Source organism: Balaenoptera ricei, chromosome 3 (genome assembly GCF_028023285.1).
Source record: "Balaenoptera ricei isolate mBalRic1 chromosome 3, mBalRic1.hap2, whole genome shotgun sequence".
NCBI classification, from domain to species: Eukaryota; Metazoa; Chordata; class Mammalia; order Artiodactyla; family Balaenopteridae; genus Balaenoptera; species Balaenoptera ricei.
This window is the reverse complement of record NC_082641.1, coordinates 34,530,783-34,545,641: the sequence shown is the minus strand read 5'-3', so window position 1 is coordinate 34,545,641 and position 14,859 is coordinate 34,530,783. Positions and strand designations below refer to the sequence as shown.

Sequence of the window (14,859 nt, the reverse complement as noted above, 5' to 3'; positions counted from 1 at the left end):
TCCAGTAGGTACAGCACTTTCCTTTTCAATCAAATTTCTTAAAGTGTCCACTTCCTCACTTTCCATTCACATCTCAACCCTCCCCAGTCTGGCTTCTGTGCCCTTTTCTCCCTAAAGCTGTATTGACAATAACCACACAACGCAAGGGGTCACATCTCAGTTCTTACCTTACTGATCTTTGGCCAATGTTGCAAGAGGTCCCAGGAACCTAAAGCAATATCCCAGCACACACCATATCATTAGTGATTTTTTTCTTCTTTCTTGTGGGCTACAAATGAGAATAGTAAATGATGAATGATTCCGTGTTGTTATTAAGCAAGGAACAGTGCTGACACCTAGCAACAGATGAAATATGCATGCATGCAAAGCTCTTGTTAAAAAAATCTCTCCACATCCAAAATTAATGTCCATCCTAAAGGAACTAAAAGAGTCAAAACATTTCTCCCTTTCTGAAGCAGACTCTCAAGAATTATAGCAAAGCTTCCCTGGGTCTGCTTTCTCACAAAGGGGGAGGGGGAGAAGTAGGTGTGTCCAAGACTGCTCAGACACTGAAAGAAGAAGAAACATTTTTCACAAATAACTTGTGCCACTTCAGGTCCTCCAGGAAGCACAGGCTAAGATAGAATTCAAGTCCGTGAAAAGTCTGTGACACAGAAAGGGAGGAGGGAGCAGAAGTGGGGAGAGCTCATACTGCCTGCAGGTCAGACAAGGCAAGAAAGAAGGGAGGGGGCACTGGTGAGGAAGAGCATCGGACTACACTGCAGCTCAGAGAAAGTCTCAACCAGGCCAACAAGGAGCCCCAGAGCCAAGACTGCCTGGCAGGGTCCCCACACGTGGGAAGGACTGGCCCGGCTCCGGGACCCTCACCATGCTGAGTCCCTGACTCGGAGCAGCCTGCCCAGGGTGCGGTTTCTGGACCACCGCAGTGGGTCCCTACAGAGGGCTCTTGGCCGGCGACTCTCCTCACAGCAGGATCCCCAACAGCACACTCCCAGGCTGCCCAGGACTGAACTCGGCTGGTTACTATTTGAATAATTTTAATATGGTTTGGGCAGAATAAAGAGGCAACAGAATAATCCTTTGACAGTTCTATCTCTTCGTTTCTGAAACTTTCATCTCATTCCTTATCTTAAAAACACCAAAAGTAGGTCTAGTCTAAAGGTAAGGAAATTGGCCCTAATTTGATAGGACAGTCTCTGCTGACTTCCTGAAACACCCCACCCAGAGCTTCCAGGAGCCCGTCTCGGCTCTTCTTCCCCATCCAGTCCTCCTCTGCATACATCACTGATCCTCTGCCTGTCCCTTAAGTTCTGCCCTTCCTCAAGTTGCGCCTGTCACTCTGTCCACACTACCTGGGTTACTGCTGTGATGGAATGATATTTGAAGTATTAACTGATGCAGTTTTTTATTAATAATATTTCCTCCTCTCTTGCATGATCCCTTCACCCATCCGATTATGGGAAGTGTGACAGATACTAAAGACATGCAGTATTCGAATCTCTCTTTGGGTTTTATTGCTCACCTGGGGCCTAGGGGTAGGGTTGGGGGTTTACCCAGAACTGGGGATAAGGGGCAGGGGCCCTCTGGACGATATGCATGTCTCAGTATCTTCATCTATTCTCCTTTCTCTCTGCCTCTGCATCCCAGAGAAACTGATCTGGTCTGCGAGGCTTAGAGATGCAGGGCTGTCAAATCAGGACCCGAGCCAAAAATTATAGTGCATTAATCACTAGTAAAGTTGTCTCCCGTGTTCCCCAGGCACAGACTTGCCTAGGCTGTGACTTCCCAACCGCTCTTGCTGCCTGTGAACCCAGGGAATGGAGGTGAGCTCCCTGGGAGTCCACTTCCCCAGACTTTTCAAGGGCTCCCATTTTCTGTGGTCTCTCAGACCAGGCCTGTACATGCTGAGAAATGGGTCTTGATGGTCTCCCAAAAGTTTTATCCATGTGACGTCCCTGAGCAGTTCTTGAAAATTTCATAAATCTTTCACCCGAATAAAATCTCTGAGGTTGGAAGTACTGAATCCCAAAACTTTATCTGGACTATGGGTCCTTGTATTCTGAAAGGGTGAAGGATGGAAACTCTGAGACCTCCGCTCTAACCAAAACTGGGAGACCATAACCCATGGGGCTGTCAAAGAAACATGGTAAAAATTACCTCCAATTCTGGTTGGTAAAGGACGGCAGTTTTTCAGAAGAGGCATGAATACTGGGGTGAGATGGAAATTCTGAAGATTTTGGCTGATCTCACATCTAGCCTCAGCCTCTCTTACTGACATCTAAGCGGGGCTTTCAGATGAGTTGTTTGGCTGACTGTGTCTTTGTGGTCCCTCATCTTCAGCTGTTCCAGCCAAGTTTTCAGTAGGGGAAACTTGAATCCCCTGCATGTTCTCAAAGTCGTGGTCTATCTGTATCCCCAACTCCCTGGCCAGGGGTGCAATGTCCTCCACAGACACACATCTGAGTGAAGAGGACATCACTTCTTTCAGGGCAGCTTGAAGACCCTCCATGTTCCTCCCTCTCTCTCCAGCTTCCTCCTCCTCCCAAAACAGTAGTTGTGATGGCTTCAACTTCAGGATCCTCTGGAAAATCTGAGCCTCCTCATTCTCCCTGGCCTGGGGACTGAGGACAAAGTAGCATCTTTCAATGGCAGCTTCCCCTAAAAACATTAGCAAGTCCCATTCCTTCTCACCTAGGCAGTCAATGAAAAAAAACACAGCTGAGGAAACTTCCATCAAGAAACCAAACTGTGTCCAAAAACTTTCTAGATCCCCACGAAGGTTGGCCACAGCAACAGCTTTCTGGAAAAAACTGGGGTTTTCCTTTAGACCATCACTATCAGGAAAACTCCATGTTACCTCAACCAGGCCATCAGAGATCTGCTGGGGAAGCACCAGAACAGGCAAATCCTGATGGAGAAAGATCTTGTGTGATTTCAGGTGGCCAGGGCTGAGCAGTGTGTTGAGGATTCTGGACTTGGAGAAGCTACAGTATCCGAGACGCACAAAAGAGATGACAGGCATCTTCATGAGAGTCAGAAATTTTCTGTATCCCCTGTAGGCCTTCCTGAAGACTGCGTTGACTGCTCCTTCACAATGTCCTTCATGGCCCCCAGCATTAAAATGCTTTTGTTCTTTTCTGCATCTGGCAGTAGCAGGGAAGGGCAAACTGGCACTGATACATGTTTGACATGACTTCACGTTGCAAAGAGCTATCTGAATACAGCATAGAGGCACAAAGGACATCAAGGGGATTAATGGTTTCTGTTTCTCTAATTTCCAAATTCTCTACTTCAGTCAAAAATTCCCCTTTGCTATCTTCACCCAGAACCTTGTGCCTGAGGATTGAATCTCTGACTGTCATATCCAGTGCTTGAAGTTTCATCAGGAAGTTCCAGGCTAAGTCACCTGGAGTCTCAGTCACCCACCTACATCCTCGGTCTAAGAAGAATTGTTTAACGAAATCTGGCAGAAGCTTTCTGCTTGTATCTGGGTTTAAACAGGACAGGACATCTTTAAACACTTTTTTCTTTCTGTAGGAAAGAAGATAGTCAGTGAATGTCGTGTTCAGCATCTAAGCTTCCTTCAATGACTTTTTTAATTAAATAAGTTATTGACATTTTCATTGGAAAAAAAAAAGATGAAACAATACAAGTAAAGTTCTCTTTCATTGCTCTGTCAATTCTATTTCCTTCTAAGAGATATGTCAATATAGTATGGTACATTTCCTTCCCATCCTTTTTCTATGCAAGTACATAAGTATGTTTGCATATGTAGAAATACACTGTTTGGTTTAATGGATGCTATATTATTTTATAAATGATATTATACTGAATGATTCTTCTTCGGTATAAAACTTCTTTTTACTCAGTGCTATTCCTTGCAAATTCTTCCAGGTAAGTATATATAGAGACCTACTTAATTCATTTTAGCTAATCCATTGTACTTCATGGTTTGGAAGAACCATTATTTATTTAACAATTGTCTACTGGTGATCATTTAGGTTTTCCAATTTTTTTGGCTAATGTTTGTATGCAGCAATGAAAAACCCTGTTAAAGCTTCATTATACACATGTATGAGGAATTCTCTAGGTTGATGCCAATTTATTTCTTAAATGTTAACTCTTGCTAAAGTTTGGAGAAATGGAACATTTTGTTATCATTGAAGTTTTCTCAGAATTTACATGTTGTACCTAATTTCTCCTGATGTTATTTTCTAATTTATCTTCTAGCCACTTCTTGGGAATACGGAGACAGTGCTTAGTAGAGAAAGAAAATCAGAGAGCATTTTCTGCTCCTGATGGATAGCAAATTAGCATAAGATTCTTGGATCCCCTATAAAAATAGCCTAGAAGAAACAGTAGAAGTGAGAGAAAGTATGGATTTCAAGAATTAACAAAAGTAAGGCTTCCCTGGTGGCGCAGTGGTTAAGAATCCACCTGCCAATGCAGAGAACACGGGTTCGAGCCCTGGTCCAGGAAGATACCACATGCCGCGGAGCAACTAAGCCCATGCACCACAACTACTGAGCCCATGTGCCTAGAGCCCATGCTCCGCAAACAAGAGAAGCCACCACAATGATAAGCCCACGCACTGCAATGGAGAGAAGCCCCCGCTGGCTGCAACTAGAGAAAGCCCACGCACAGCAACAAAGACCCAACACAGCCAAAAAAATAAATAAAATGATAAAAAAAAAAAAGAATTAACAAAAGTAACTCTAAGAAATCCTTGGATGGTCTGAAAGTTGCTTGAACTGGTATACATGGATAAAAAGGTGAGGGAGGAGTTAAGGCCAGCATGAAGGATTCCCAGAGGAGGCACTAAGAAGATGGGTTGCAGAAAGCATTTAATTTCTGCTCTTGTCTATCCCCTGCTTTTCCTTTGGACAACCATCCTCTGCTTCTTCAGCACAGAAATCAGTACTCACACAGCCCAAGCCAGATGCCTAACACTGACAAGGTAATAACAGGCTACTGTGGAGCAGTACAGTGATATACCTAATAAGCATAGAGATGGATGAAAAATTAAGAAGCAGTAATTTCTAGAACCCAATACCATTTATGTAAATTAAAAATTCATGAAAATAGCCCATGTAAGGCAAAAAAAAAATGATCAGAGATTTTAGCTACCACCCACTGAAAGGAGACTGAGTTTTGAATTTGAGTCCAGTCAGGTTAATTAGGAACTAAACCAACGAAAAAAACACAAGATTCTTTGGAGAAGTTTCACAATCCAGAGTCTCTATAACTGATCATACACAATGCATAGGACAAAATCCAAAGTTACGAGACATAGGAAGAAACAGGAAATGTAACGCACACTTGATCAATGGAGACCCACTCCAGGATGACCCAGATGTTGGATTTAGCATATAAGAATTTTAAAGCAGCTATCTTAACTATTTTCAAGAATGTACAATAAAATAAACCCATAATGAATGATTAAATAGCAATTCTCAGGAAAAAAAAACAGAGAGCATTTAAAAATTGAAATTCTAGAATTAAAAGTAACAATACCTGAATTTTTTCAAAAATCAGTAAATGGACTTAAAAGAAGATTGGAAATGACAGAAGAAAAATTCAGTGTACTTAAAGGTATAGCAGTAGAAATGACCCAATCTAAAGAATAAAGAGAAAAAATTTTTTTAAAAAAATGAATGGAGCCTCAGGGACCTCAGGAAAGATATCAGAAACTCTAACACACATGTACTTGGAGTCTCAAAAAGAGAGGAGGGAGCAAGTGGGACAGAAAAATAGTTGGATAAATAATGGCTGAGAATTTTCCAAATTTGGAAAAAAAATTCCAAATTTATAGATTCACAAACCCTACAGAAGATGAAAACAAAGAAAAGCACACCTAGACACGTCAGAGTTAACCGCAGAAAAAAATTTTAAGAAAAAAATCTTGAAATCAATCAGAAGAAAAGTAACACAACACTTAAGGGGGAGCAATGATAAAATGACAAGACTTAGCATCAGAAAGAATGCAAGCCAAATGACAGGAACGACATCCATAAAATACTGAAGGCAAAAAATCTCCAATCTGAAATTCATCGCAGCAAAAATATTCTGGATTGAAGGCAAAATAAAGACGTTTCAATAAACAAAAAATAAATAAAATTCTTCAGGATAACAGGAAATAACATCAAATTAAAACTTTGATCTTCAGGAAGAAGAAAGGGCAGAGGAAATGGTAAATATATGGGTTCCTACCATCGACTGACCCCAACTAGTATAAGCTAGAAGGGAAGGGAGTTGATTGATATAGTCCATATACAAGTTGACCTTATACATTGCAGAGCACATAGGCAAGTCTTCCTGAGACTTTGATTTGAGACACAATGTTGGGCATGGGGGGCATAAAATTTAACATGACAAAAAGCGTGAAGATCCTTCTCCTTTGAATCAGATGCATTTGGATTTTTTTCCCCCCCGGTTCCCAGCTGCATAGACAAATATTACAAAGGAAAGAGACAGAGGATAGCCACAGGCCTCCAGTCAACTAGAGTGGATTGGTAACCATTAGAACTATATTGCAGGTCATAACTACATTATTATTGAGACTTTTCTTGACCTATTTTCTTAAAGGTGTTAAATTGATTGCAAAAATAGCCCCAATTAATGGCTTTCTGGCATCCATACTTTTTGCAATACTACCTCGCAAGAGGTGGAGTCTATTTTTCCCCAACCCTTGAATTCGAATTAGCTTTGCGACTTGCTTTTGCCAACAGGGTGTGGCAGAATTGTATGCATTATGGGTTGAATTGTATCCCCCCCCCAAAAAGATATGTTGATGCTCCCAGTACTTCAGAATGTGGCCTTACTTGTGAATAAGGTCTTTACAGCAGAGATCAAGCTAAAATGAGATCATTAGGGTGGGCCCTAATGCAATCTGATCAGTGTCCTTATAAAAAGAGGAAACTTGAAAACAGAGACATGCACCAAGAAGATGGTCTACAAGCCAAAGAACACCTCAGGCTACCAGAAGCTGCGAGAGAGGGCTGGAACAGCTCCTTCCCTAGTGACTTCAGAGAGAGTATGACCCTACCAACACCTTGGTTTCAGTCTTCTGGTCTCCATATCTGTGAAACAATATATTTACCGTTGTTCTAAGCCACCATTTTGTAGTACTTTATTGTGGCAGCCCTAGGAAACCTATCATACAGATGGCGTGATAGTTCTGAGCCTAAGCCTAAAAATGCCTTCATTACTCTCTCTCTCTGTCTCTCTGACTACTCTCCCTCACCATAAGAATATGCCTCGCGGAGTCTGAGAACAAGTCCAGACTAGCTTGCTAGATGAGAGATGAGCCTATGCCAGCTGACCACAGATACAGGAGTAAACCCAGCGTAGACCAGAAGAACTGCTCAGCCAACTACAGACACATGAACAATTATACACTCTTCTGGTTTTAAGTGACCCTAATTTTGAGATGCTATGTTGAGATATTACTATTGTGATAAATAAATGATACAGAAAAATCATGCAAAACAAAACAATATCATGCAAGAAACACATAATATTAGAATGTTACCTATGGAGGAAGGTGAATGGGAAATAGAGAAAAAAATGAAATAGATAAACAAAAGGGGCTTTTTGCAGAATAATGAGGGTAGTATGCAATGACTAATTAATTAATTCAACCCTATGCAACAACTGTAATATATTCAAAAAATTAAGAATGAGGTCTAAAAGCAACTATATATTGGGAAGGTATGGGGGTGGGACAAGAGCTGTGTTATGGGTTGAATTATGTACCCCTCAAATTCGTATGTTGAAATCCTAAGCCCCAGTACCTCAGAAGGTAATGGTATTTGGAAATGGCATCACATGGTAGATGTAATTAGTTAAGATGAGGTCATTATGGTGAGCCCTAACCTAATATGACTGGTATTCTTATAAAAAGGGGAAATTTGAACATAGAGGCGTGAACCCAGGAAGACAACCATGTGAAGATGAAGGCAGGTTGCGGGGGTAGGGTGAGGAGGGCGAGGGTGGAGCGGATGCTTCTACAAGCCAAAGAAGCCCAAAGATTTCCAGCAAACTACCAGAAGCTAGGAACAGATTCTTCTTTACAGCTTTCCAAAGGAACCAACCCTAGAGACACCTTGATTTCAGACTTCCAGCCTCCAAACTGTAGGACAATACATTTCAATTGTTATTGTTTAAGCTACCGAGTTTGTGGTGCTATTTTGTTACAGCAGCCCTAGTAGCTATGTCAAGGTGTGCTGAGGAGGAAATTACTCTTTTCTTTTTTTTTTTTTTTTTTGGAAATTACTCTTTTCTGACCCATAACTGGATTATGAATTCCCAGGATTTGGACTGAATGTGAGTTGGTAGTTACGTTCTCCTTCTGTACTCAGAACTTGGTGATGTTTATTTTCCCAGACAGTATTGCTCCAAATTAAGCATTTCTCATATTTTGAATTTTCATTGAGAAATATTCAAATTCAAGATTTCCTCATCAAAATGGCAATATTTGGACTGGATCAAGACAAGCTTTATTTTGGGATTTTATCCATTTATCACAAATTCCTCTCCTGTTTCCACTTCAATAGTTAGGTTTATAATCCCCATATTCCATTGGTCACAAAGGAGCTAAAATGATTAAAAAGGCTTAATCTGAGGAACAGAAGGGAACAGCTAAAATCAGTGGTTATATGTATGATGGAGGTGACTGCAGAAACCTTTAAGTTGATAGTCAATATTTACTTTAGCTTATACTGTCCACTGTTCCTAGGTCCTGGGTTTTCCTCCCTGTCAACACTCACCTCTGAGGCAATTCCAAGTTAGAGAGGTCCAAGAAATTTTTGTGTAGCTGCTTTTCTGCTGCCATCTGGTGCCTTTCCTCAGCCCCTCTCCCCATTATGTCATGGCAACCTAAAAATAAGTTGTTGCCTAAGTAACTACACACACATCATTCCCATACCTTCCATACTTTTCTCCTCTTCCTCCTCCAATGACATGCCAGTTTCTGAATCCCCATAATTCTGTTCTTCATCAGAGAACTCCATGGTTTCAGAATACAAGGAGTCCTCTTTGCTGTCATAGATAATGCACTCTGGGTCATCATAAGCATCCTCTTCCACGGGGCTGTCTCCATCTTCAGAGTACCCAACAGATTCTAGATATTCCTCTTTTCCTAAGTGTAAAAAATCATCTGACTCCTCATATCTCTGTTCATCCTGTAAATACTCAATAGTTGCTAGAAATTCATATTCAACATTCTCAACCAGTTGCAGAGATGTGAATTTTGGTGTGTTGTATTCCTTCTCATTTTCCCTTGAGGACCAAGCAGTTTCCTGATAACCAGCCTTCTTGTCCGTGAAAGACTCAGAGGTTTCCAAATCCAAGTGTTCTTTCTCTTTGAAGGACATGGTGATCTCAGGATCCTCAGGCTCTTTCTCTCCAGGAATAATAAACACCTTCCCTGCTTACCCCCAAAGGTTGCGGTGGCTCCATATACTCATGTTTTAAAAGTTCTGGAAAGAATAGGAAAGGTTGGGGGATTTTTCTTTTCTTTTTTTTTTTTTTTTGAAATTAACAAATGTTATAATAACTTGACTTTCCATGACCTCAAAGCATCATCTCCTTTATTTCACTGGATAACAGGAATACCTACCACCTCCTACATAAATGGCAACGACTCAACTGTCAGAACTTTCTCCCACTGAAAAATATCAGATCACACTCCTGCCTTGCTCAAAAGTTCGAGTCTTTCACAGCAAACTCAAAGGGTAAATGAGTGAAATAGAAAACTTGAATCCTGTGTTTACTTGTGGATTTACTGTGACCCCAAACCAGCTCAGACTACATAAGGCCATTGCTAACAAAATCTGATCCTAATCATTTCTAATCAAGAAGCAAATAACTCTGATTTGGAATAAGTCCTGGAAATAACAAGACCTGTTTCTCTAAGCATACAGGTCCTGTACTACATTAGAGACCATTAACATTAATCTTTTTATCTGAGCCTCTGCCTCTCTAACATCTCTTAAAATAATCTTCACTATTTTTTAGAAAAGGAGCTACATCTGTCTCTGGTAGTAATTTACAGAACTGCTAAACAATTCATTCTGGATGAAGTGCGCCCTCATTTGCCACTAATTATCTTTGAACGTTGAAAAATTAGAATTTGATTTGCTCCAGAAAACTAAGGTTCTGCTGGCATTCTTCTCACAGAGAAAATGAAGTTGTGGACTCTCCTGGTGGTGCAGTGGTTAAGAATCCGCCTACTAATACAGGGGACACAGGTTTGATCACTGGTCCGGGAAGATCCCACATGCCGCAGAGCAACTAAGCCCGTGTGCCACAACTACTGAGCCTGCGCTCTAGAGCCCGCGAGCCACAACTACTGAAGCCCGCATGTATAGAGCCTGTGCTCCTCAACAAGAGAAGCCACTGCAGTGAGAAGCCCATGCACCTCAATGAAGAGTAGCCCCCGCTTGACGCAACTAGAGAAAACCCACACACAGCAACGAAGACCCAACGCAGCCAAAAATAAATTAAAAAAAAAAAAGAAGTTGCTAATCTACCACATATGTGTGTTAAAAATTATTTTTCCTATATTTTCAAAATGGCTATACTAAGTGAAAGATGCAGCTTTTGGTCTTGAGGTTGTTAATACCCATGAATTCACTTACTTTATAAGGAAATCCTGATGTGCCACTAACAGTAGTCTCTTTCCAACTATGAGTATTTCAGAATGTCACTGCCAGAATAATAAGTTTATACTAGCACTAAAACAAGTGCAGGTTTTGGGGACATCCCTGGTGGTGCAGCGTGTAAGACTCCATGCTCCCAATGCAGGGGGCCCGGGTTTGATCCCTGGTCAGGGAACTAGATCCCACATTCATGATGCAACTAAGAGTTAGCATGCCACAACTAAGGAGCCCACCTGCCACAACTAAGACCCAGCACAACCAAATAAAATAAATAAATATTAAAAAAAAAAAAAACAATTGCAGCTTTTGGATTGAGTTTGAACAAAAAATTATAAATCCCCTAAAACAATAAGATACATCATTCCCTGCATTTTAAATCTTGGACACTTTTCCCTTTTATCATATTTCAGTGAAAATTATCTGCAGGAGAATGACAAAGGAAAATAAAAAGTAAAAATTTTCTTTTTTTTCAGGAAATCTACCTCCTCCCTCTCAGCCCAAAAAAGTGTAGAAATTTAACTTACCATGATTTAAGTGATTTAAGTCCCAAATGGTAGCTGACTCTGAAAAAGTACTAAGTAAACAGTTGAGAAAAAGTTGACCGCTCACTTCTCCCTTTTTCTGTACCAAAATTAACAGCTTCCAACTTTTCTTCATGGGATCTGTAATATTCTCCAGAATCTCATACTCTTCCTCAGAAATTAGCCTCTGAGAGGTTAATGTATCTAAGATACAATCAGGATCTTGTTGGAGGATTTCAAGTAACTGTTTTCATTCTTTTTCTATGATTTCTGAGGGAACACTCCCAGTAGCCAATGTTCCTGTTTTCTGCAGAGTAGGAAATGAACTATGAAATAGTTCCAATGCATGAATACAAGTTTTGGGGGGGTTTTTTGGTTTTGGTTTTGGTTTTGTTTTTTTTAAGGCAAAGAGTAATTCTATTTGGCAAAGAATAACTATGTCAATGACGCCTAGTGTTGGAGAGGGTGGATAGAAACAAGCCAAAGTAGCGGGGGAACCCAGCCCTCAGCCCCCACGGACCCTGGCTCCCTGTAGATTATTTATCGTTTTTTGACGACTTGACTCAGTTTCATATGACTTAGCCCCTGAGAACTCCTCTGAGTCAACTCCTCTGAGAAGCCTCTCTTGAACTTCAGATTGGACTAGGTATTCTCTACTCTGAGCTCTATCTGCGATAATAAGAATGTGAATTGATTAACCCTTTTGGAGAGAAATCTGTCAATATGCAGCAATAAATAAATAAATGTGACAGATAAAAATCAAAATTCATACCATTCAGTGCAGCAATCCCACTGCACTGAATAGGAAATTATCTTATGGAAATAATCAGACAAATGCCCAAAGATGTATGTGCTAGAATCTGCATTACAACATTTTTATAATAGCAGAAAATTGAAAATAACTCAAATATCCACAAATTCCGGGTTTATGGAACAAATGTTGATACATCAACAATGGTGTTACCTAATCAGGTCTGGCTGTTCACCACTCAAAAAATCAATACTTGAGGGACTTCCCTGGCTGCGCAGTGGTTAAGAATCCGCCTGCCAATGAAGGGGACCTGGGTTCGATCCCTGGTCCGGGAAGATCCCACATGCCCGTGCGCCACAACTACTGAGCCTGCGCTCTAGAGCCCACGAGCCACAACTACTGAGCCCGCGTGCCACAACTGCTGAAGCCTGCACGCCTAGAGCCCATGCTCCACAACAAGAGAAGCCACCGCAATAAGAAGCCCGCACACTGCAACGAAGAGTAGCCCCTGCTCGCTGCAACTAGAGAAAGCCCGTGCGCAGCAACGAAGACCCAACACAGCCCAAAATAAATAAATAAATAAATAAATGTAAATAAAAAATCAAAAAAAAATACTCGAGAGAGAGAGACAAATGTTGGTAGAAAGGAAAGTTGCTTTTAATCAGAATGCTGGCAATCTGGGGAGATGGTGGACTCAGTGTCCCCAAAAACCACCTCTGAAATTTATGCTTGGCCATGAAAGTTTTTATAGGGAAAAAGGGAAGTAATCTCAGTTAATCATTGAGATAGGGGGTGGGAGTCATCGCCATCCCCCACTGTGTGCAGACTTGTATGCAGGCTTGTCAACTTCCTGTGATTTTTCTTTAGATGCTATCTTGTTCACACAGTTTGTTCGCAAGATTACTGAAGGGGAAGCTAGGGAAGATAACTGGTCATCTGTTAATTACTTATTCTTCATTTCAACTTCTTTGATCTATAGAAAGAACCAACAGATTACGCAAGGTATTGTGTGATCAAGATTTGAAAGGCACGCTAGGGCTGGAGATGAGTAGAGCATGGGGGGCGCCTGGTTTAAGGTTAGTGACAAGGCAAAAGGGCCTCCTGCAGAGAGCTCTTTCCTGCAAAAAGCTTTCTCCTGCCAAAAGCTGCTTACAAATCCCCACTTGTCAGAACATCATTCCATTTCTACGGGATCATGGGCGAAGGTCTGTCTTCTGTAACTTCTTCATTCTGACAAAGGGCACCGTATTCTTAGAGTGGAAGATGTCAGCATGGGTTTGCAGTATCTCTTTGCTGACAATTTTAGTTGCCCACTTACATATGCAGGCAGAACAAGCTACAATTATTTTGATGCCCACCAAGATATACATTATTATGAGCAATAGTGTTAATCCCATTCTCTTAAGGCCAGTTCTTGGAATTGTAACTAGCCATAGATTCAGTACTGCTCAAGGTGGAGCAGCTTATGTCATGGCTACAGTCTAGTCATCATGCAGTTAGCTTTTCCCCTCTGGTGGCAGTTATAGTACCTGTAAAACAACTCAGGAATGTGCATCAGACACTGAGTCTGTGACTCTATTGTCCTAATCATTAACGGCTTGAGCTTGCTGTTTTGCGACTCAGGGAGGCCTGGGAGACTTCAGCTTTTCTATAAACAAGAGGCAGGAGACATGAAGGAGCCTTTGTGCTTGGGGTGGGGTGGGAGTGGGGTGCAGAGTTCTGCTCAGTTCCAATGCAATACCAAAATGAAGTTAAAAGTGATGAAGTAGGGACTTCCCTGGCGGTCCAGTGGTTAAGACTTCACCTTCCGAAGCAGGGGGTGCGAGTTCGATCCCTGGTCGGGGAGCTAAGACCCCACATGCCTCACGGCCAAAAAACCAAAACATAAAAGAGAAGCAGTATTGTAACAAATTCAATAAAGACTTTAAATAAATACATAAATTAAATAAAGTGCAAAAGCTACAAAACCATTCTGCCCTCATCCCATATACCACAAAAAAAAAAGAAAAAAAAAAAGGATGAAGTAAATCTACACATATTGACAAGTAGTGATATCCATGATATATTATGGAAAACAGCAAGTTATAGATCCCATTTTTTTTTTTTTTTAACTAGAACTGAAACAAGGAACAGGATGTTTTTGTTTTTTTTTAATATTTATTTATTTATGGCTGTGTTGGGTCTTTGTTTCTGTGCGAGGGCTCTCTCCAGTCGTGGCAAGCGGGGGCCACTCTTCATCGCGGTGCGCAGGCCTCTCACTATCGCGGCCTCTCCGGCTGCAGAGCACAGGCTCCAGACGCGCAGGCTCAGTAGTTGTGGCTCACGGGCCCAGCCGCTCTGCGGCACGCGGGATCCTCCCAGACCAGGGCTCGAACCCGTGTCCCCTGCATTGGCAGGCAGACTCTCAACCACTGCGCCACCAGGGAAGCCCTAGATCCCATTTTTATTTAAAAAGTTAATATGTGTATAGTGTATGTATACAATATGTGTATATACATATACATTATATTTTAAAGAAGACAGCCAGGAAAGAGATACTCCAATTGTAACACTGGTATCTCTGGTGATATGACTACAGCGGTATTCATACCTTCTACTTTAAACATTTCTATTTATTTTAATAGTTTACATTTTTTGTCTTGTTAGCTGACTTTAATTTTTTAAAAAACTATCTAGTTGGTTTTTATTTTCATTTATAGTTCACAAGAACCTGAAAACAATCTAAATAACTATCAACAGGATACTGGATGAGTAAACTGTGGTATCTCATATAATGTAATATACAGCACTGAAAAAGAATGAACTTCAGTGACCCACAGTATACATAAATAAATCATAACAATATTAAGGGGAAATTTTAAGTCCCCAAATATTATATGCTGCATGAAACCCTTTTTAAAAAGCTCAAAATAATGTAAATACAGAC

The 14,859-nt window shown here is 41.1% G+C and overlaps 1 protein-coding gene across 1 annotated transcript; it reads right to left on the bottom strand.

Moving 5' to 3' along the window:
• Window positions 1–2,293: 2,293 nt before the first annotated feature.
• Window positions 2,294–11,257, bottom strand: CARD6 (caspase recruitment domain family member 6). The gene is made up of 3 exons (XM_059916305.1): window positions 11,186–11,257; window positions 8,927–9,479; window positions 2,294–3,531 (listed from the first exon to the last, which is right to left on the bottom strand). Exons 2-3 carry the CDS (start codon window positions 9,372–9,374, stop codon window positions 3,494–3,496), a joined length of 486 nt encoding a protein of 161 aa, XP_059772288.1. The 5' UTR covers window positions 9,375–9,479; window positions 11,186–11,257; the 3' UTR covers window positions 2,294–3,493.
• Between the last annotated feature and the right edge of the window lie 3,602 nt (window positions 11,258–14,859).